Source organism: Lissotriton vulgaris, chromosome 10, assembly GCF_964263255.1.
Source record: "Lissotriton vulgaris chromosome 10, aLisVul1.2, whole genome shotgun sequence".
Classification (NCBI taxonomy): domain Eukaryota; kingdom Metazoa; phylum Chordata; class Amphibia; order Caudata; family Salamandridae; genus Lissotriton; species Lissotriton vulgaris.
The window spans coordinates 86,924,423-86,947,930 of NC_141698.1; the positions used below are offsets into that span (position 1 = coordinate 86,924,423).

General features: G+C 42.1%; 1 protein-coding gene across 1 annotated transcript in view; it reads right to left on the reverse strand.

Moving 5' to 3' along the window:
• Positions 1-23,508, reverse strand: part of PRKAR1B (protein kinase cAMP-dependent type I regulatory subunit beta) — a 516,439-nt gene that overhangs the window by 13,410 nt on the left and 479,521 nt on the right. Inside the window, exon 10 of the mRNA XM_086940549.1 lies at positions 4,626-4,707. Within this exon, the coding sequence (XP_086796675.1) occupies positions 4,626-4,707 (82 nt within the window). The remainder of the gene's footprint in view (positions 1-4,625; positions 4,708-23,508) is intronic.

A 23,508-nucleotide genomic window follows, 5' to 3' on the forward strand; every position in this document is an offset into this window, starting at 1 on the left:
AAGGCCTGAAGAGAGATTTAGATGACATCTTTAAAGTAGGTAAACACCAACCAAGTTGAGAAGTACTGAGCAGAGCTCAGGGTGACTTCCTTCACACGACGTGCAGTAGAAAATCTGAGCGCCTGAGCCTCTGGGGAGAACATTCTGGTGGGTGCTGCCGCCTGATTGGCTGCAGTTTGGTCTATACAAAATGACTAGAATAGTCATGAGTGTGGGAGCTTTTGCTCCTGTAGCTTAGGGCTACTTTACTTCCTAGTTGGTTATTACCAAGGTTTTTTGGTTATTATAGGCATATTATTGCTTTTTTATGTACCGTGGGACTCCAAATCCGACGATGGAGAATGATTCAGGCATGTGAATCTATGATAGACACCCCAATACTGGAGAACTTATAATACTGGTAACTGGAGCGGGGATACCATTCAGAATCAATATCCCTTCACATCCAATTACCAGCTGACTTGGAAAAGGGCCCTAAGCACGTTGTGACACCCACTGCTTGCATAAACTACTTGTCAGAATTATCTAGTGCATGAAGAGGAGTCATGAAATATCAAACTACGTTTCATGCAAAATATCTAAAATTCAGGAGGCATGAAAGGTTGTGAGGAGAGTATGTCAAATATATGAAACACCTCACGTAACAGGTCTATACTATCCCCTTATGCTATTTTATGGACTACTGATGGTGTCTACAGATAAAAAAGAAATTCGAATGTTGCATTGCTAGCTTTGTATATCACTATACTGACACTGCATAGTGTCATAAATGACTTGGGGCTCAGGGAAGACCCACAGGTGAACCTCTGAGCGGAGCGCCATACGGTCACATGGGACCTGGCACACTCCTGTTGGGACTGATGCCCATCTGAATATCTCCATTATAACATGGACGAATAAGATTCGGTCAGCTCCTGACGCCGGGAACTCCATGTTACCTCTACCGCCTCCTGGGAGAGTTGAAGCGCTCCTTCTTGTTATGTTCCCTCCTCTTCTCTGCGGTGGACATTGATAAGAGTGAAGAGCGGCAAGGAGATCTCCATCTGGACACAGACTGCATTCGGCGGCAGTAGCGGCCTGTACTTTCACCAGGGAGGGGATTCGGGGGGGGGGGCACAAATACATACTCACTCATGCATTCACACACACACATCCATTCACAACACTCACTCCCAAATATTCATGCACACACCAAACAGTAAAAATAAAACCAGATGTGCAGCTCTGCCTCGGAGATCCCAGGATCCAAATAGCAATCCGTTAAGGGATGTATTAATGTTTTTCGACTAAATAAAGTAGCAAATGAATGGGTTGACACCTTCTTTGTGATACTGGTAAATTGTTACCAGTATCACAAAGAAGGTGTTAACCCATTCACAAATGGGCTAAAGGGACCGCTTCCCATCCCATCTGTGAATGTTTGAAAAACAAGTTTGTGGGTGAGTATGTAGTCCAGGGTACCACACAAATCTCAAACAAACAAAAACAACTTTTATTTTAAAATGCAGACTCATTTTCTTTAAAGAAAATGGGCTTCATTAAAAAAGAAATTACTTTATAAAATGCTATCACAGACATGATTGCATCCAATCTTAGTAAGTCACAATTTAAGCCCTACCTACCCCTCATGAATATTGATGAGGTAGGTAGGACTGCAACCCATTACGATTCGGAATTTTGTGAATTGCTCTAATAGTAATCAGGCCTGTTCGCAAAATTAACTTCCATTCTCCAAACGTCGGCACGTGATGTGTCACCACTTTTTGCAGATGAAAATTTTGGGCATCAGGTCGTAAATTATTCTTCGGAAGTATGAACAGCATTCTATCTTCAACTAAGAAACTGTAAATTACATTAGAGTACAGCAAACTCTGTCTTCCTGAGCTTGAAAATATCCTATGCTGCCAGCTCAGATCAGTTACTTATCGAAATATGGGACAGATTGGAATTGTTTATTACTAAAAATAATGAGGTTATTAAAAGCTTCAGGCAAATCAGAGCCCTTAAAAAAGAGGCCTGTTATTTAATGGGCTATTATCGGTAACCCTCCCCATGAGGTTCAAAGCTAATGGGCAATATTCGTTACATGCACTGACGAGCATGGCGGCGAGGAACTGGAGAAAGGCTCTGAAAAATAGGCAAATGCCCTATTAAATCGGAGGGGGGGGAAAGGATGTTGAGTAACAGAACAAGGCTTTGTGAGCACAAAAAAATGGAAAATCTCCATGGCAGTAGAAAAACACCAGCACATTAGCAGGAATCAAATTCCAATTCAGATCATCTGGAAGAAAATAGGAAACTCCGGTATGTGCACAGCTTGCACACACTAGGGGTCATGGCTGCTTGTGTGTAGAGATGTGCATGGACAATCCTGAGAACTCACAGATTCGGTTTCAAGGCCTGTCCCAGACCGAGCCAGATCTCCATGAGTTGGCACTGGAAGGAAATGGAACAACTGACTGTTCCCAACCAGTTTGTGAAATGTGAGTGTGTCCCTAATCGCAGAGATGCTGCTCACCCACAAGGTTATTCTTTGCATTAAAGCAAGCATGTGTTAGCAGATGTCCTAAACATCAGGGCATACATGAAATGCTTTGGGATTTTAACGTCTGAACAACTTTGGCCGGTTTAAATCCGCAAAGCAAAGTAGAAGTAGATTAGGTTTTCTTATCAGTCCAGGATTAACAGTTTATTAGGGGATCTTTAAGGAGAAGCAAAGATTAATGTGCGGGCTTTCTTCAGTATAATTTTCTAATGCTAAATAGATCATGGAATATGTTGCTGGCATCTAGCCAGAGCAAATATATTTTCATTAGAGATAAGGAGTGCAGCATAGATTGGTAAAGTGGCTGCATTCTCTGTAGCAGTCCGGAATTATGAACAGCATGTCTGAAGCGGCAAGATAGCGATTAGCTAGAGTGTGCGTTTTACATGAATCATTAATAAAAACATCACTGCATCAGTCTATACAACGTTTTAGGTACCCAAGTTGGGAAATGGATGTACCTAGTGAGGCAGTTCATACTAGAATAAGGTTTTGTACAACAAGCTGCAGAAGCTCATGTCAACGTCCATCCTTCCAGGTTAGACTGTGTGAACATGCAGGCTTCTAACTTCTGTGCTCTGGATTTTAGATCTACACACAGGTGACTTTAACTGTTTGCTAGAGCGCAGTCATCAACACAAACAAATACTCAGAGAGCAGCTTTGGATGAACTCCATTTAGTCATCGACTTCTTTAGGACAGAACCCTTCAGCCACTACTTTTTGGTGGTCTTTCACATTCTTTATCGCCCACCGTATGTGAAGATAGTTTGTCTATAGCATCACTTATAAGATGGAAAAAGAATCAAGATTGCAATTGGTCAGAGAGTCATTTAATGCTTATTCTCAAAAGGTGATATTAAGAGCTCTAATTTCAAAAGGTGGTGCCATATTACCCATGCCGTTGTGGCTTTGCCAATGCTCCTCTATCGCGAGCTGCTGTGACAAGAGCACCAACAGCTGGGACTAAACCACAGCAGAGAGTTTTATCATTTTAGAAGATTTTACAGAAGTCAAATCAAAACTAGTTTATAATGGCACACTAAGATGATCAGGCAGAGTAGTATGGCTTTAAGTTGTCTTCCACTCCACTACTTCCAACTCACAATGATATGCGTCTTTTAGTATGCAATACATTCCTGCGTACATTTTCTACATGAACTACCTACAATACATTAAACTATTGTATTGTAATTGCATTTATATAGCACTTACTACCCCTGACGAGGCGTCGAATCGCTTTTCCAGCGAATAGCATGCTACTCCGGGTCCCATAGAAGATTAGTGCTGAATTAGTATAGTGAAACATGCATGTCTGTTATTATTTAATTAACTATTGGTAATTTAGTATTTTCATGTGCTGCCTTGGTCAATTTTAGAAACACATTGTAACAATGGAATTGTCAAAGATTAATAAATTCACAAACAGAAACGAGGATGTAAAATATGTCCACATCCCTGAGCTCAGCCCCAGAAAGTGCTGCAGTGGTTGTGACACACCAGAGTACCTCATGCAGAAACGCTTTAAGACAAGGTCAAAGAGGGCATTGCCCAGTGCCCCCATCTTCAAAGGCCCCCCTGGGAAAGTAATATTTCTCTGATTTATCACAACCACTACTCTCTTTCTGCCTACCTTACCTCTTTGTCTCTACCCAGTCTCACCCTAATGGTTTTGGGCCCCTTGGAAAGACATATTTAAGCTTTGTGGGCCAATTTTTGTAAGTTAAAGTATAATTCAAATTTGTTTGAGAACATGCAGGCTTGAATTAGCAGAAAAAGTGTGATAAATTGCAGAATTTTTGTCTCAAAAGTGGCTCCCAAGTTATGTCCTGCTCAGGGCCCCAAAATCCTTAAAATGACACTTCCTCATAAGCTGGCTTGATGCATACGAGTCAAGCTACAGTTTAATGCAAACTGTCCTGGTTCCCTAGCCTCGAAATGACTGCAGATTTAGCTCGGAGATGAACATATATAGTCTACGAAAGGAGTCAGAAGAAATAGGATTACACTGGGAGAAAAAGATCTCGTTGCTTCCAGACATGTCTTACATTGCAGAAATAAGGTGCAAATCATGAATTTACCAAAATAATCTGATGGGCCGAGCCGTCCAACCTCAACATACTCTTCGTTATCGGATCTGCGCTGAAGGACAGACGCGGAGCCCTGGAAGGCAACACATAAAACAACAGAAGGGTTAGTTCTTCATTGGGCACCAGTTTCATCATCGATATATTACAATGGCTATTCAAATTATCCATAACAGAAGTCACTAATCTGACCTTTGGGCAACACCTTCTTGCAAAATGATTTCCCATAGTATTAATAAGATTATTTGGCAGACAAACATAAGGATTTCATGAATGTTTCCCTAAAATGACATTTTTAGGTTGTAGAAACATTGCATACTGGACAGCTGGGTGGAGAGCTGCAAAGTGCACATGTCACTTTGGAAGGCGCGAGAGAGCCGGCCAAACTGACGTGTACTTTGGAGTGTCCAGCTAGCTCTTCCAGTCCCCTATGCTGCCAATCGGCAGAGGAGAGCATGTCCCCATTTCTCCTTTGCGGCAGGCTGCTTGAAAATCAAAATGGCAATGAAATAATTGATATTTTATTTTTCACGTTCACCACACCTGCAGCGAGCGGAGAAGGGCGACTGTCCTCATTGAGAAACCGCTGATGAACGATTTCTAAATGAAGTAATGAATTTGGAGAATCCAATAGTGATCTTTCCCCCAGCATATGTGTAATGTGGTGCAGTAAATTCTACTAGTGGCTTCCCCTCTGGATTTAGCACTTCCCTAGGGAATCGGAGGCCTGGTGGATATCACCAAACTTTAAATCAGCCCACAATTCTCCAAACCAGACACACACAACACATCCATCTAATAGGAGAGAGCTAGAGGGTCCCTGCTGTGTTGGACTAGGTCTTGTCACTTGTATAATGTAAGGTTCAGTTCGGGGACTTAGGTTTAGTCATTTAAGAAACCCTGCACCAATAAATCTGTAAATAAATACAACAATTTCGAAACTATAATAATTTTTGTCATTGAAATAGATATGGGAGGGGCGCCTTTCAGAATCACACCCTGCTGCTGTTTAAGTTAAGTTTCGTTGAGACAGTCCTTCAAAGTTCATGCAGTCAGGATATATACTCATTTGACCCACGTCTTACAATGGGTCTTTGTGGAGCAGCTTATCGTGCATTAGAAGAAAATATCAAAACCCCAATTTCACTAAACTTAGAACAGAAGCGGTTATTCACCAAATTTGAATGATTCATGAACATCAGGTGCAGCTAAAGCAAGCCAGCGGCGGCTCCTCTTTAATGGCGGAGGAGTGTATTGCTACGGCATCAGGCAGCAGAAAAAAAACATGCAAAATAAAATGAAAAAAAAAATTTTTATTATCATTTTATTTTTCATGCTGGAGCCTAGTTTTGAGGGTGGGGCTATTCTCTGACAGCAGCATGGAGGAGGAGTGGTGGTGGGCACAGCAAGTGTGCATGGCGGTTTGGCAGGCTGTCTTAGGACAGCCAAACAGACATGCACACTTAGATTTCTCCAGGCTAATGAATGGAGAACAGCAGGCACAGGCTCAAGTCCCTCTAAAAGCACTAAACAAACCCGCTCCGCCCAATCCCAGTGCTTCTCTCATGCTGGGTAATAGTAATAATAATCTTTATTGCGCAATTAATAAAAAATCTTTGCAATTACTCTTTTAAGAAAAAAAAAAGAGAAGGACATACATAATTAAAGAGTTTTACAAAGCAGATAAAAGCTGTAGAAAAGTAAAAAAAAACATGCAAACTAGTACAGTACTGTGCATTTGTATAAAAAGCCTTTCGCGATTTGCTGTGTCTTTAGTTATCAAATGAGAATTGAATTAGAGTACCAGAGCAGATCTCGAAAAATCAAGTTCAATCACTAGCCACTGGGTTTAGGGTCGTGTTAACTATTTTCATGAAGCGCACTAGTCTATAGGCTAGTTGGATGTCTTCTCCCTTGAAGCTAATCAGCAGAGCAAGTCGACGAGTTTGCACACAACTTTAGTTCCAGAGCTGTGTTAGTTGGCTCCTTCTGGCTCTATCTAAAGCCTTGCAGCTACATAACAAGTGCAGAACGTCCTCCTTTGGGTTATCACAGAGCCTACATTTAAGGTTGGACTCCAGGCTTTTCCACGGGGGGAGATGTTCTTTTGATGGGATTACCCCCATCCTCAACCGCAGAGAGTCTTCCTTCGCCTTCCTTGAGAAGCCGGTGCTGAGGTATGTCTGTGGTAAGGCGCTGGTGTAGCCTTGGATCACGAACCACCCATGGGACCTCATGGTTAGTGCTGCTTTGTCTTCTTCCAAGGAGATTATTTTCACCGATTTGTTGACTAGGCGCTTAAAGCATTTGTGTGAACAACTCGAGTCCCAAAGGTCTTTTAGCGCAAGGGAGTTTATAGCTGCTTGGAGGTAGACCATTGCAGGGGAGTCCTTGTTTGTTTCCAGCTCTTTCCAAAGATGGGCATTCAGAGAGTCTATTTCAGCGTTCCTTACTTTATGCCAGCATTTTTGCGTATGCACCCTTACGTGCAATTTCCTGCTTCTGTAAGCCGAACTCCAGCCTTAACTGTGCTGGAGAGGTGTACGGAGGGAGCGTAAGAAGTATTCGCAGTGTTTTGCTTACCACGTTATCTAAGGTGACCTAATCTCTCCCTCTCATGCTTTCACTGCTGTATGTTATGGACGGCAGCAGTTTTGCACGAAGTATGTCCAGCAAGGGGATTAAGTTTGGGCCCGCTATTTCGTTTTTAATGCTTTTTAATGCGATGGCCAATGAAATCCCTCTGTTCTTTATTGAGGTTTCTTGTCGCTGGAATGTGCCTTTTGAGTCGAAAATTATCCCCAGATATTTGTATTCTTTAACTGTTTCCACTTTATGGTCATGAAAAGACCATTGAAATACTTGCTTTTTTGATTTTTGATTTAATACCATCACCTTTGATTTTTCTGTATTTATGCTTAGCCCGTTCTTTTCGGAAAATGTACTTGTTGTATTAATAAGGTGTTGCAGGCCTACTGGAGTTTTGCTGATTAGTATCAAATCGTCCGCATATAATAAGTTGGACAACGTAAAACCCCCTAACTTTGGGGCATGATGGTTACAGTTATCCAGATCTTTGGAAAGGTCAGACATGAAAAGGTTGAACAGGGTCGGTGCGAGAACGCACCCCTGTTTCAACCCTTTAGTAGTCGGTATTTCTTTTGACAGACAGTTGCCGGCCCCCAGTTTTATTTGGATCCAGGTATCTGTACGCAGTAAAATCAATAGATTCAGTAATTTGGGATCAACCTCCCACTTTGAAAGCTTTGCCCACAATTTTCCTCTGTCAATGCTGTCAAACGCGGCTGAGAAATCGATGTAGCACACATATAATGTTTTTTTTAAGTTTGATTGTAGCATCTATCAGCAGGGAGAGGGCTAGAATGTTTGTTGTGGTCCCTAAGTTTTTTTGAAATCCAGTCTGATTGATAGGGATTAATTTTTTGTTTGACGCCCAGACAATTAGTTCTAAGAGAAGCCATAAAAAATATTTGGCGTCTATATCTATAAGGGCTATGAGCCTGTAGTTCTTAACCTTTTTTGTAGATTGGTGCAATTATTGAACCCTTCCAGGAGGACGGAAATTGTTCAGCCTTCCAGATTTCTACAACGAGCGGGAGCAGTTGTTCGGCCCAGTAAGTTGGATCTTGCTTGTAAAGGATGGGAGGGATTTGGGCCTGGGGCACCCTCCTTCCGTCCTTTCGCAATTCGACCCTTCAACTGCACAATCGAGCCTGGGAAGTTGGACTCCTCGACTAGAAGCTTTAGGGCCGTTGGGTTCGCCTGGCGAAACTCTGGACTTCGATGGCCTTTGCCTGACACTTCGTCATTAAAAGTGTTTCATCAGATGATTTACCCAGGTGACCTCAGTGATGTGGGAGTTCACTCCAGGGGCGTTTGGATTCTCTATTTTATTAACAGTTTTCGAGAATCTTGCACTGTTATTGTTTTTTGAGTCGTGAAGCAGTTTAACCCAAGTTTTTTCGGTGGATTCCTGCTTGATTCGCCACAGGATTTTGTTCTTATTACAGTTTAGTGATCTCAATTTGGTCACTAAGTTGTTGTCGCTCCCATCTTTCTGCAGATCGCGAAGTGTTCTGTTAATAGCCGTTTTTATTGTCCTTAAATTGGAAGTTAGAGGAGTCTGGGAATATTTTTTTGGGTTACTAATCGGCCGGTTGAATATTTTTTTGGGGTTGTCCGTACGTCGGTTTCTTTAACGAAGTTGGACTTGATATTCATTAGGCCAAGGGTTTTCAAAAAAGACTCCCAGGCGATTATTTTATTGTCGTTCAGCGCTGCAACACTTTCCCAGCACGTCATCGCTTCTTTCGCCAATCGTTCAGGGTCACTAATGTTGCACTTGATTCTTTTGCATTTCATTAAAGTCGATAGCTTTGGGCCATTAGTTGGAAATGTTAGAGCTGTCCCTTGTGCCCTCAGTGTCAATTCTTGCAGGAGGTGGTCGCTGCAGTCGGATGTGCCAATTTTAAAGTCTTGTACTAATGTAAACAGTGAAATAGATAGGAAGGTGTAGTCGATTGCCGAGCTGGAAATAGAGTTATGGAAAGTTGCTGCTTGGGGTCGGTTCCCCGACGATCGCCCATTTATCGAAATCAGGCCCAGGTTTGTTAAGTCTTCTATTAGGCTTTTTGATAGATTCGTTGGTTTGCCCCATGGACACACTTCCAGTGGGGGAATCCCCCTTGCATGCAAATGATCTTCATGCTGGGTAATAGTATTAGAAGCATTAGAGCAGAATCTGCATTGGCACAGGGGAGTCTGGGAGCCAGTATTCAGGAGCAGAAGAGCACCAACGATGCGAGGCGGCAGGTAATTTTTAGGCCTCGGCTAGCGTTGCAGCGCATGCGCTGCTGGCTTTGCGAGGCATGCAGTATACACTATAGTGGAGAAGCTTATTGGAAGCTCTGCCCACTTGTTGCCCATATTTCTAATTGGCGTATTTCCTCAATGCAGCCTTCCGATAGATTTTATGTTTTGTTTTATTCATTATTGTCCCCGCGCTGGCTCACCACTCTTCCCCGCTGCAAGCTGCCACTGAAGCAAGCAGTTTCCTGAGCTTGTACACTATTTAGTTGCTTGAAACAGTATGAATCACAACCGGGCTGGTGTTCCATCTACCTAGGCTCCCCTTTTGTCCATGTGGCCTGGTGCTCACTACATGCATGCACACTTACTTGGCTGTCTTCCTACTCTCCCCATTTGCTGAAAATACGGCAAGGCAAAAACACTTGCTCCAGATATTCAAAGAATGAAATTAGAAACGTAAATCTCCTTTCTGCGAATATTTGGGGGCATTTCTATGCCTCTCCAGCGAGTTTTGGGAAATCGTTGAAATACAGGCACTTCTAGGAAGTAGAGAGAGATGGGAGCTTGAGTGGTTAGAACTCCAGCAACACAAGAATTCATTCTTGGCAAGAAGTGTCTTCCATGTTTATTTCACTGCTTCGAAATATGAAAGTGGATCTATCAGAGTTAAAGCCTCTCTTTTCGTTTTGGTCTTTCGTGTTATGGTGGGTGCTCCTGTCATTTGCAACACTGGTAAAAGGCTGATTGTTTAGTAACTACTTACACAACACTGAACCAAACGCAGACTAGATCATATGCATAAACTGCTGTTATAAGTCAGAGCTACCAGTGAACAAGAGGAATAAGGGTGTGTACCAGAACCACAAAGTCACTGGCCACACCCAATATTTTTAGGTGCTCACAGTAATGTACCATACATTTAAGCCAGTTTGTAAATGATATTGCTCTCCTGCAGTGGAGATACCCGTTTCTAGAAGTGCATGAAGTACTTTCAGGTAATAAATATGTGAAATATGAATTGGTAGTGTATGCTTGTGCATACTCTAGTGGAAACACCATTAGACTTCATCACTGAGTACTGCAACGGCACACAAGGAGACCAGCAGGAAGACACTGGACTACCCCCTGCACTGGGGAGACAAGCTCCAAACTTTACTGTGTGAATTTGAAGGCACTTAAAGACAAAGACAGCCTTGACTTAGTGTGTTCTTTCATAACAGAGGTACACACCTGCCATGGGATTTTCTAAAAACTGCCCGTTTTTCACTAGATGAATCTATGTTATGACAAAGGTGAGTCTGTTTCTATAAACGGAGGCCTTGCAGGTCAGTAGAGTGAAGAGGGCTCTGGCAAACCTTCCCACGTCCACAGGAAAATTCGCATCATTGGCAGATGTTTATGTACAACTTGTCATGTTTATCAAAGTACCCGGGGTGAATGATCGCACGTGACGCCTTCTCCTGGTACCGCCGCAGCCAGAACCTGGTGCCTAGTGTAAGCGACTAGAACAGACTGCTTAGTAATGGACGGGCTGGTGGGGTGGTGAATTACGGTGGCCAGAGATAACATCTAATCAGATGTTTAAGGCAGCATTAATCACGGGGGCGGCATCTTGAGGCCTTTCAGGGTATCCCAGGAACAACGCCGAGGCGCCGACACCCCGCCTAGCAGATCACAGACTCTATGATGGGAATGTGACTGCAGCTGCACGCACTGTAAGACCTCAGCTGAAGCTCCGTTTGAATGTGTTGTGTGCATTATATACACACACAGCCTGTTACCGCCCCGTACAATCCTTCAGAAAGAAGATGTGTAAGAAAGTAAAGTACACGGATTTTGTTACATCTGTGAAGATTACAAAATATCAACGTTTTGCAAAGATTTTGGCATGAGTCGCAAATGTATTGTAAACATACAGTACAGATTAAATGAATTTCGTAGCATCCGATGAAGTAAAACTACTTTATAGTCTATCTCTAATATTATAAAATGGTAAACACGTGCATTAATCCGAGATTATTTGGAAAGCAGTGTTTTTCCGACCAATAGACTATTTCACAACATGTAATGCCCTTAGAACCTTTCATGAAAATACACGGCCAATAATAACATGTCATCTTGCTTTGTGATGTCTCGGGAGAATGCACAGTCACCTTAACAGGGAAGGGTTTTTGGTGGCATGAGCAAATTGTATCAGCAGACAATTAAATAAATGTAAAATAAATCTGAGTGAATTAAACTGAATTATGGATGACAGACAGCATATACTAAACAGCACTGTCCGACATACATACAACACCAGCAGTGCAGTTGTGTCATCCTCGCTAATTAGGTCTTACCTGAAAAAGCGGATGTTCTGTTGTTTGCGACGAGCCATTGTTTCTTTAAAAAAAAAAAAATCTAAAAAGCGGATTTGAGCCCACTCATTATTTACAATTGGTTCGCTTCTTTGTAACTCTTATTTATTTCCTGTTCATTAGTCAGAGAGTGTCTACTTTACTTTGTTTTCATGTGTTTGTTTTCTTCCCTGGAGCAAGGACCAAGTACCGATAGATTTCTTGATTAGTGTTCTAGTGGTACTTTTTGTCTTTTTCTGCTTTTGCTTGCAAAACAACTTGAAACCATCAAAGTTCAAGCTCACTCTTCCTGGTATTTCAAGAGCTGTAATGGAACTACAAGGAATAACGAAACTTTGGTACATGTGACTTATGTCTGAACCACACATTTCCGTTGCCTTACGCTTTAATTGATGATGAAGATGTAAACAAACTCCCTTCATTTAACCCCTTATGTGCTGCCGTCGGCCGTTGGGAGCACTACCTCGCTAGTGCTGCCGTCGGCCAACGGCCGACACAGCTCCGCCCACCTAATAGAACGCCCGCACCGCGTTTGAAAAACGTCTGCAGTTAAGGCGTTAAGACTATTGCCATACAGTATGTGTGTTTTTTGAATTAACATTTACTACTGTGTCACATTTACTTATTTGTTGAGTTACCTCAAAAAACACCCGTACCTCACTTTACCTCTACCCAACCCTGAACCCTAAAATCAACCTTTCTTCCATTTACCTCTACCTGCCTCTGATCCTTAAATTCACCCTGACCTCCCTTTAATTCTACCCACCTCCGGGACCTAAAATCACGATCACCCTTGTTTCACATTACCTCTAAACACCTGAACCCTTAAATCTCCCTTATCACTCGTTACCTCTACCCAACCCCAAACCGTAAAATCACCCGTACCTTCTGTTACATCTAAACACCAGTGAAAACTTAAATCACACTTACCTCCTGTTACCTCTACCCACCACCTAATGCCAAAATCAAAATCACCTCCCTTTACTTCTACCTACCCCAAAGCCTAAAATCACCCTTACCTCTCATTACTGCCACTCACACTGAACCCTAAACTCACTCTTACCCCCCTTTATCAACACTTCCTCTGAACCCAAAAACCACCCTAACCTCCCTTTAGTTTCTGCTAATGCCCTGAACCACAATTTAACCCTTACTCACATTTACCTCAACCCATCCCTGAATCCTAAAATCACCCTGACGTCAATTTACTTCTACTGACTCGGGACTCTAAATTTACCCTTATCTCACTTTACCAACCTTACATACCTTTACCTCTACTCAACCCAAAACCATGAAATCACCCTTACCCACCTTACCTACACCCGCCCTTTAGCCCTAAGTTCACCCTTACCTTTACCCACCCTGAATCCTTAAATCACCCTTACCTCAGTTACCTCTACTGCTCCCACTCCTAGAATCAACCATACCTCCCTTTACCTCTACCCACCCACCAATCCTAAAAAAGTATCAGCAATGATCCACAGAAATGCGTGTTGATGTTTTTAACCATCCACTGTTATTTGGCTTAACAGCGGAATTTTAAATGTGAATGAATTTGTGGTTTCTTCTTGGACTTGTAGTGTACAACAGGGACCTTCTCTAATGACGTATATTGATGAAAATTATGTTTTGCCTTATTAGACATTAGATCTTTTGGTATATGGAATATGCATCCTTGTGGATTTCAAAGAGTTTTCGAGATATTCACCACTGTGGGTCTCTACCCTGACTGCACTTGGGATTCAGATTCAAAAAATCTTTCTCCGTTTGTGTGATGAGACTCCAAAACTCACCCTATACAAACTGGTCCAGGATACATTTAGAAATGCCTGGTAGTGTGCAAAAGTCATAGCACATGTTGGCGAATATTCACAAAGGTGTGACTTTGGTGGACGTGTGTAACCCATTTGTATGAATAACTTCTCTGGCTCAGAACACCCACTTCCCATCCCCTCAGTCACAACTGTGGAAAGCACTCCCCGTCTAACCACATGGAAATAACCTTAAAATCCTGACTTTGTAAATCAGCATCAGTACTTTTAGTGTAGAGTTAACTTTTTTTGCAGTTACATCACACCTCTTCATGGAAAACATTACAAGAAGCCAATGGTACAGTGAGTTGAATGGCTGCCGCAAACAGGTGAAATCCTTTTACGTTACAAACAATTTTCCAAAGTAAACACTCAATCTATCAAAATATCACTCATTCGTAGAGGTACTCAGCAGATCCAGGAGAGATCATGTTTTAATTTAAATAAGTTTTTGAACAAAAACATAGATATAGGATATTAAGCGTACATCCCCAACCTTTTATTTTTTGCTATTACTTGATAATGTACTTTTTCCTTTGGAGAAAATTGTTTTTGGTTGAACTGCAAAGGTGTGGAAATGAATGCTGGAGTTAAGAATGTGAACAGGAGATTACAAAACATTTAGGGCCCGACTCAGATCCTTTTCTATGGGGCATGTCTTTCTGGGATCGAGTTTTGTCTTAGGTGTCACTTCCTCCTGGCTGTCCAGGAGTAAGAAAAGTGTATTAACTGAGAAACGTATTGAGAATCACAAAGCGTTCTTCCTTCAGTAACCAAGTTTTCCTATTAGAACCCACAGTACTCGAAGAAGGGGTTGCCTGTTGCTGCTTTGACTTATTTCCAACAGTCTGCTCTTTACCATTTCCCTTAAGTTATAATGTGCTGAAAACAAACCTACCTATCCCACTGACGTCTTGAATGATAAAATGATTTCAGATCGAGTAGTAATGCCTGCTCCTGAAATGGTTCATTTTTTGAGCTGCTCTTGAAAGATAAACCGAACGATGGGTTTGTTTCTATCTTAAAACTGTTCCACTTTGACTTTCTCACCTGGGAAGGACCCCCCTGGCGAGGCCAGCAGCACTCAGCGCTGCTACAAAGCAGGCCGCTCTCTGCAGATGGATGAAGCCACGGCCCTAGGCACACTCTGCTATCACTCTGATAATCTCTCTAAAAACACAGCGTGATTAATTATTAATTTACAAGCGGAATGTTCAGGAAAAGGTATGTGCCCTGCTTGGACCTTCACTTAACACCTTCGTATTTATACAGGACAATACGGAAAATGCTTGAAAATCCAAGACGAAAAACGAACTAAAACTGCCTCTTTTTCGTTTCACGCTTCTCATTTCGCTCAGCTACCCAAGTCAGAACGGTTTGTTGCAAGAGTTCAAAGTCAGGCACGGAGATGCGTCTGGTTCTTCACACCAGAATGGCATGAACTCACGCAGGCCGAGTTCTGGGGTTGATCAGAACGCCAATGCCCACCGTCAGCAGAGGCGTTGGTTCGGGCCCCTTCTCTGTTGAAAGAGGCGCAGGCAGCTTTACAATACCCCCCGTGTGTCACAGAGTCAGCTGCGAGGCGCGCGCTGCACTTCCTGCTTCCTTCTTCCGCAGCCACGTCACAGAGTGGCAGGTGAGGTGGCAGCGCCAACAATGAGCGCAGACTCGCCGCAGAGCGAGAGATACAAGACAAAGACTATAACTAGGGAAATGTTTCCTTCAGTGTTTATATTTTCCTGTGTTTTTGGCAGAAGTCGATCACCTCTCACTGTTGGCATTATGAAATGTCATGGCTCCACTGAGGAGCACTACATCACATGTACATAAGGGTGACACAGTACACTTTACAGGAACCTTAGTGTTGACCTAGAATGCTTTTCCTGGCGGCAGCAAACATATTAGAATACTGGGATGGTTTATTTGGAGGAAATAGTAATTAAAGAATAACATCTATTCATTGGAGTTTCATTGCATTGTGCTTTTATATGTTGACGGAAGGAACATGGATGATGTAGGACAATGTATTGTCATATTATAAGCTTTTAGAACAGCGCTGCATTCACCACTTATAAGGCTTCTGGAAGCCTCGATATGCAGGCTGCTGGCTCTCTCACTACCGGGGGCTCTCGAGAGGGAAGGATGCAAGATCTTGTGAGCCTGCTCCACACTCATGTAAACATGACAGGGCCTTGTGTTTTAGGTATGGTGTTTATGAAGGCGACAGGCCTGGCTATGTGATGATGGTCAATGTCTTTTTCGAGGACGTGTGCTCAGCACATCCATACAGGGCCACTTTACCCAGGTGAGATGTTTGGTGTAGCGAGAGACCCAACAACAAGGGGTACATTGCATATGCATATTTTACCAAGAAGAGATCCTCTGTGCAGAACTGGATCCTTTCACGGAAACACGTCCTTATCTCAGATATGGGTCCATTCAGGGACCAATCCAGCAGTACCCCACATCCCTAACAGAAGTAGAGTCTATCAGAATAACATATCATGTCATTCAGACGTGGTGGTCAATAAAGAGACGTATTCAATCATAAAGCACATCTTTATCAGGGAGTGCTGCTTGGTGTCGAAACAGGTCCACCCAACTCTTTATCTAGCAGAGCTGCTTAGTGCGGTGAACAATCTAACAATGCACCACTTCTGTATCCTGAACAGGTGCAGCCCTGTGGCTACTCTTCACCCAACAGACCCAACCACATGCCCTCTCTTTATACAGAGATTCCCAGCTCATGGAGACACCAACTCTACAGAACCTCTTTATCCGGAAAAGGTCCTCATTAGAAGGACATAATAAAGCATAAACGTTTCTGTGCCCAGAAAAGGTGCTATGTGCAAGAAGTAATCCAACTGAGCATTTTTTCGAAGTGCGGTGACCTGTGTAAGTGACAGGTCAAACTATACACGTTGTCTTCACTCAGGAGAGGTGGTCAACACAGGGGCATATGCAACCATATACCGAAGAGACAAATTTACCCAAGGAACACATTTGCGCTATCAGCCAATCAAGATCTCAATTCTGGGAAGTACTTCCTGATGGTTTCTTTCAATAGGTTCTCCCAAGCGCACATGACAAATAACATTACAACTGGGAGGCAAATAAATGCTCATGCTGTGCGTCTGTACAGTCGACAAGCACACCTGGCATGTCAGTGGTGCATCAAAGGCTGGCTTGTTTCACTGTGTCTGGGCCTGGCATGTGGCCCATGCTGCATACCATATTTATCATGGCTTAGCTGAGCTCTGTAAAATACGGCATTCATACATTTCATTATCAACTCATGTGGGAGACATCCCATTTATCAATGGTATTTCAACCATATGATCACCTATATGTTTTCCAACAACAATTTTAAAAAATGCTTTTACTAATCCAGTCCACCAATGACCAGAGCTTAATTTGAGCATGTGGTTGCTGGTGGGAGCCACCAGCCCTTATTTTTCCATATCAGATATTTAGCGAGTGCCAAGTGAGGAAAAAATCAATCAGCTAGGGAAGACGGGGGAAGAGAAAGATGACAAAAATGTCACAAAGGGAGAAAGCAGGTACCTGAAAGAGTGAAAATAAATGGCAGGGAGCATCTGGTAGTGGATTAAAGACTACCAGCCTTAGTATTTGGTAGGTCAAACTTTAATTGCACTGGATGCCGACTTCTGAGCAGAGCTTAGGGCTCCAGCACTCTTTCTTTCACAAGTTAAGCATGGTCTATCACCAAAATTCATAGCTCTTCTCAGTGTTTAAGCTGCTCTTTAATAAAAGTAGAATCCGTGTTAAAACATTCCATCAAGATGTATGATCCTATACTTGGCATTCAGTGTGATATATATTGGCAGTAACATGAATGAGACTAGAAGGAGACTCAACCCCAAACCCTAAAGAGCAACACTGGTAAAAATGCATCGATAAACATAGGCAATTGCCGCCACTGGGGGATACCAAATAATTTCTTGTAAAATGCAAATCTTTTTTAAATCAAATGTACTTTTACCAGTCGATCCCAGCTAGTACTTAGTCAATGTATTGTACTGTAGTATAGGGGTATTTACATACTGCTTTCCAGACCTCTTGCAAAGCCTAAATCGTTCAGACAGTCTCACCTACATGCACTAAATATGTTCTGATAGACAACTAAATTCAAGCTTCTATGAACACTTTCTCAATGGGAATCACTGAGCCATGATTATACCTGCCTCGCTGTACTCAGAGTCCTCAATCTAAGTTCTTACTTAAAGCATCAAAAGTCTTCATGTCAGGGATGGCTGTTTAAGCTTTGTAAGCATCGTCATTCACAGCCTAAACATAAGCCAGGGTAGACATTAAATCTTAGATTCTAGTCACAAGGAAGACACTATAAAACTATCACATTTTCCATTTCTGGGATACAATCAATATGGTTCTTCCTCCTGAGATCTATTTCAGCAAACAATTTAAACCAGAAGGACCTGGACTTTGAACTCATCTGAAAAACGCTGTTACCTAGGAGCCCCACATTTTGTGTCACATCTGTTTTGATCCACTTTGTAATGAAGCTCAAGAGATCTAGATAGTTTACTTTTACCCTATATTGGCAAGAACAATCTACACTTCAATGCAGTAAATGGGTCAATTAAGAACTAGAAGACAGTAGAGATCAAGAAGAGATTATGCAAGAGAAGAAATGGGGAATAAACTACTTCAAAGCTCTCATACAAAAAAAAAAACAGTAAAATAAACGGACACCAAATCAGACTGGACCTGAAAAAGATTTTCTGATGAAACCCCATCCACCATTCTCCATCAATCTCAATTAATAAATACCTCAATCAAAAAATTACCACCTTTCAAATTCCATTTCTTCCGACCAGTTCATAGACTGTATCTTGACAAACAAGTGGACCTGATTTCCACGATTACAAATGCAAGGCGTCTTCTAAAAATTAATACACATTAATTGGTGGTCTAACCTTGTGACCATGGCCTAGTAAATGTACGGTCTTCACCATGCACAACAATACACAGCCATATACCAGGCATCTCTACAGGCAATGGTGTACCTTCTTATATGTGGCATGCCATCATGCCCATGTTCACTATGCTGATGTTTGCCAGGCTCTCCCTTGTCTCAGCCACCTTATTGAGAAGAAGAGGAAAACTATATTGACTGTAGGAAGGCAATGGCAAGAGTGAGACATGGATGGAGATGGTGCCGTGTATAAATAAAACATGGTGTCTTCCTTAACTTACAGCACTAATGATGGGGCATTTAACCCCAGGCTTCTGTTCGTCATTATCGTGCACACTTCGCTCCTGCGAAGGCTTGAAGGCATAAAGCACTGTGAAGTGCTAAGGTTAGACACAGATGATAGGTATTTCGAAATTCTGCTTCCAGTACAATACTCGTTAGGCTGAAGTAAAAAATGTCCTAATCCCAAAACAGACTAGACATTACCCTTGGGCCAACATTCCTCGTCCCCAAAAGCTATTTTGCTAATAAATAATATACCCAGCTGGTCCTGCTACCAAGCATTAATGTCGCCCAAGTTGCACATTAAGAAGAATGAAACAAGAACCAGCATACTGCCACACTATAACATCCAACATTAACAACTCACTGGTGTAAGTTTTGGTTTCGCCTTAGTTGGAAGTATGCAATTGTTCTACCTATCATGGTTATTCAAACCACCAGGTGAAGAGGATTCTGCCCTTGTGGCGAGTGGTCAGCATTGACCATGCCAGCTATTTATTTTATTTGCAGAGTTTTATATAGCGCTGGCTAGACCCGGAGGTATCAGAGAGCTTTACATGAGGATCAGCGAATTACAAGTTACAACGGATTACATCAGTTACATGAGCAGAGTATAACATAATTGAAAAAACAATGATTAAACAATAACATGAATTATTATCACCTAGCATAGTCAAGACACAGGTCCAATGTCTGGCTGGGTAGGTGACGGCCGAGGTGGTGAAACCAGAGCCAATCTCCTTTATAGCTGCATAAACATCTCCAAGAAAGGCCATCTCTAGATGTTACACCCTTGGCTTGATGTGCACCGCACCAGACCTGCTTCAAAATACAGGTGGGGTACATGTTTGCGGTGGCTGAAGTGCCTCATCAACCACCTTCCCACAGCTGGTTTAGGCATAAACTGCCTATGTATGGAAAAGGGAATTGAACAAGACAGTATGAATAGTACGCATGAGTACTCACCTTTGTGAGTGTGGAATTGCTGCACACTGTTCCACTTAGAGGTTCTCCAGAAGAGGAATATTGCATGCAGCTGGGAGGGCGTCTTTTGCAAACGGGGCATCGCTAAAGTCACACCTTTGCCCTAAAGTATGCACCCAGTCTAGGCACTAAATGGATCAAACTTAAAAGGCTATTAGTGAAACAACTTATATTACGTTATTTCAGGAACCGGAATATGGACTCGAGGCCAACAATATATAAAGTGTACACTAATTTTTATATCCTTCATTTTTATCCCCTAGCTTGTTGTGTCCCCAGATAATATTTTTGTGGTTTTTAGACACACGTATGTCTGTTGTACGTAAGGTAAAATGGCAGAAATTAAAATTCTGCAATTTCAAGTAAACCCAGATCAAATTGAAATTCCCGTTTGTGCCTTTCTAAAATTGTAAATCCTCATTTACACCCTAATAAGATTCCTACTCACAGATGCAAACCTTGACCACTCTAAGCTAAATAAGTTAAGCATGCAATTTTAAGTACTTGCTGGCCCAGTTAAAACCACAATTACTAATTTATTTATCAGATGTCGTACATCTGTTTGGTTTCTGCTTGCCAAAATATTGTACTGCAGAGCAACAACCATTGCACGGTCCTTAAAATTTTGCACCCATCTGCCAGGCATCTCGTGTGGGATAATTCCATTTCCCTGGAATCCACATCTGTGCTGTCTGGGAAAACTGAGATTGAAATGAGAAAAACCTGAAGGGAAAATAAGATTTGGAAATGTCTGAAAATTACTAAATCTCTCAAAAATGTGTTTAGAAGCATTACACCAATTGACATGAAACATGTAAATATTGAATTATATGACATGATTTGTAAGGCAGTACAAAGTCTGTTATATTTCAATATTATCAAATGCACACTTTGCAAACATACTGGTCGGTGATTTAACTCTTGGCCCGACTAACTCATGCTTTCATCTTTCCAGAATCAATAAAACGAGGGTCAAGCAGTTGGTATTAAGCTTTATTGCTCAATTACTTAAAATTGTTACAATATACTATTTTTACAAAAAAAACTTCCAAAGAAGAGAAAAAAAGAAGAAAAAAAGAAAAAAAAAGGAAGAAAAGTTAAAATCTCAGGCAACTTGCTACAAACTGTAGAGAAGTTTAAAACATTAAAAACGAATATCAAAAAATGGCAGTAAAGTGCAAGTACATAAAGCTTTGTGGAGAGTATTGTTATAGTCTCTCTTGCTTGAAGCCCGTCTGGTTTTGTTTTAGTGACTCCGTTTTCTGTGACAAGGCTGCCCGGATTGCTTCTATGAATTTCCCTAGCCGTGCGGCTATTTGGGGTGTTTTAGCAGAAAAACACAGGTCTGAGACTTCTCTACATCGTACTAGGGCATGAGACCTGCAGATAGGAACAACCAGCTGGTGCCGCTCGCTAGCCAGTTTAGGACAGCAGCACAGCAAGTGGAGCCAGGATTCCCGGTGATAGCTGCAAAGACGACATGCTGCTAAATTGTCCTTCCATGCCCAGGCTTGGTTAAAATCCGCGATAGGCAGTGCAAGCAGTCTCATATAGGCAATTTTTTTCCGGGCCTGGACTGTCAGTGCTTGCTCAAAATATTGCTGTGGTTTGCCCACTGTGTAGGATGCGTCCAGTGCAGAGAGATTGGGATGATGGTGTAAACTTTCCAGATCTCTTTCGTAGGATATTTTCTTTACCTGTGTGTTCACTGTTCTTTTCCATGCGGTTACCGGAATATTTAAATTGTGCACATTTTGAGCATCTATTTCTAGCATATCTATGGCCTCTGCCGGCTGAACCTGCTAGTTAGTTTCAAAACAAGATTATCAAAGGGCAAGATGGAGAACTGCATACTATATCTGCACAACTAATTCTAACATTTTTCTACCACGAACATTAAGTACGGGTCAGACTTATCTCTACGGATGGGATTTTTAATGTGGTATAAAAGAGCCTTTATTTTAATTACTTTGGCATTTGTTATTTTGCACATGAATTAGTCAATCCCTTATCCAAAAAGTAGGAGACCGAACTAAACAATGTTATTACTCTGATTGGCAAGTATCCCAAAATACGACCTCATAGAACTGGAGAAACAAGAACTGTGACTTTCGACATTACCGTCTTCAGAGGATTCTCTGCTTCACCATCCACAGCATCACTGTTGTGTGCTCAGCAATGATGGTCACTTGCAATAATTAAAGAAATTCGAGCTCACTCAAGACCTGTTTTCCCAGAAAGAACGATCATGAATGTGGTTACGAAGAAACACATCTTGCAAGTTCCCTAACAACCCTGTTAAACACCTTCAAAATTAAGCATAAAGAAGTAGCCATGTATATGCATTAGAAGGGCTTTTAAAATTAGCTGATCATGTAAATTTGCTGAAACAAGAGTGCCTTGCATCAGAGCTATGTAAGCGCCGCCTCGCCGATGAGTGGATGACCAGAGTGGGTGATATCAACAAAGACTGTGTAGGGTGAGGGACATCTTTCATCAGCACTCCGGTCCCCTGGGCGCACAGCAGTACTGGGGAAAGGGATGCAGGAATTGTGTAAATAGCTGTTTCTCCAGTGAAGACTTGCTTGAGGAAGAAGGACGATTTCATAAATGTTACACCTATCGTACACAAGTCTTGCACAACCTACGCTACCTGACCCTTGTATTAGGAGCAGATAAAACAACATACTAAACGGATCAACAAAAATTCTAAATCAAACAGCCAGATTCTTCCTCGATCTTTCCCGTAGAAATCATACCTCTAATGCTCAACAAGAGTTTCATGCTGTGGTCAAGTCCCCTAGCTCTATCTGCAATCATCAAGACACTTCACAGTTTGTCTCCATAATTCTTATGACTCAAGAGCAAAAGTGCAGTAGGGGGAGCCTGAGAAAAGCCTTATTTGAAGACTGAGGCATTTGCCACCATTTCCGACGAGCCTGACCTCGACAATTATACCCGGAGGCCTTCTGGACCACATGCCTGTGGAATTCTGCAAGGAAAGAAGAGAAGAAACCAACATCCTTTTTGATTTACACAGTCTGTTCACTCTCCTCAACGCTTGTATTATAGGAAAGCAGAGCATTAAATCTCATGCTTCTGTAAGCCTCGGTGATCACTCTAAGACATGGGGTCATCACCACCCAGCTATTTGATACGTGCAGGTCATATAGGAGAAATGCTTCACACTTTTTGCAGAAAGGTTTCCACAATCTCTCGAAAGTAAAAGCTACTTTAAGTGATAAATGCTAGTTACACCTGTGAAGCAGGGGTAGGAATGCTCAGAGCGAGCTTACACTCGGAACCTAATTGTCAACACATTCCGTAAATGCTTTTACTAAGGTTTCCTCCTAAAAACACCATAGACTTTTTAGGGATAGGTCTTCTCAATGGCATTATATGCCAGCGAGCATGGCAAATCCCTCACACTGTAAATGCAGGTGCGCGTACTCGCAAAACACTGTGGGACTCTAAGTAGAATCAATACCAAGGAAAGGGCCTAGAGCAGAATCTTTCCCAGTTGAAGAAAATGCAAGAAAAAAGAAAGTTCATTATCCTGTGAACCGCTCCTGCATCTGTTGAACCACGGCCAGCTTCTAAAAGCGCGTGCAACCGACTCCTGTCAGCCATCCCCATCCGAGACATCCCAGAATGCA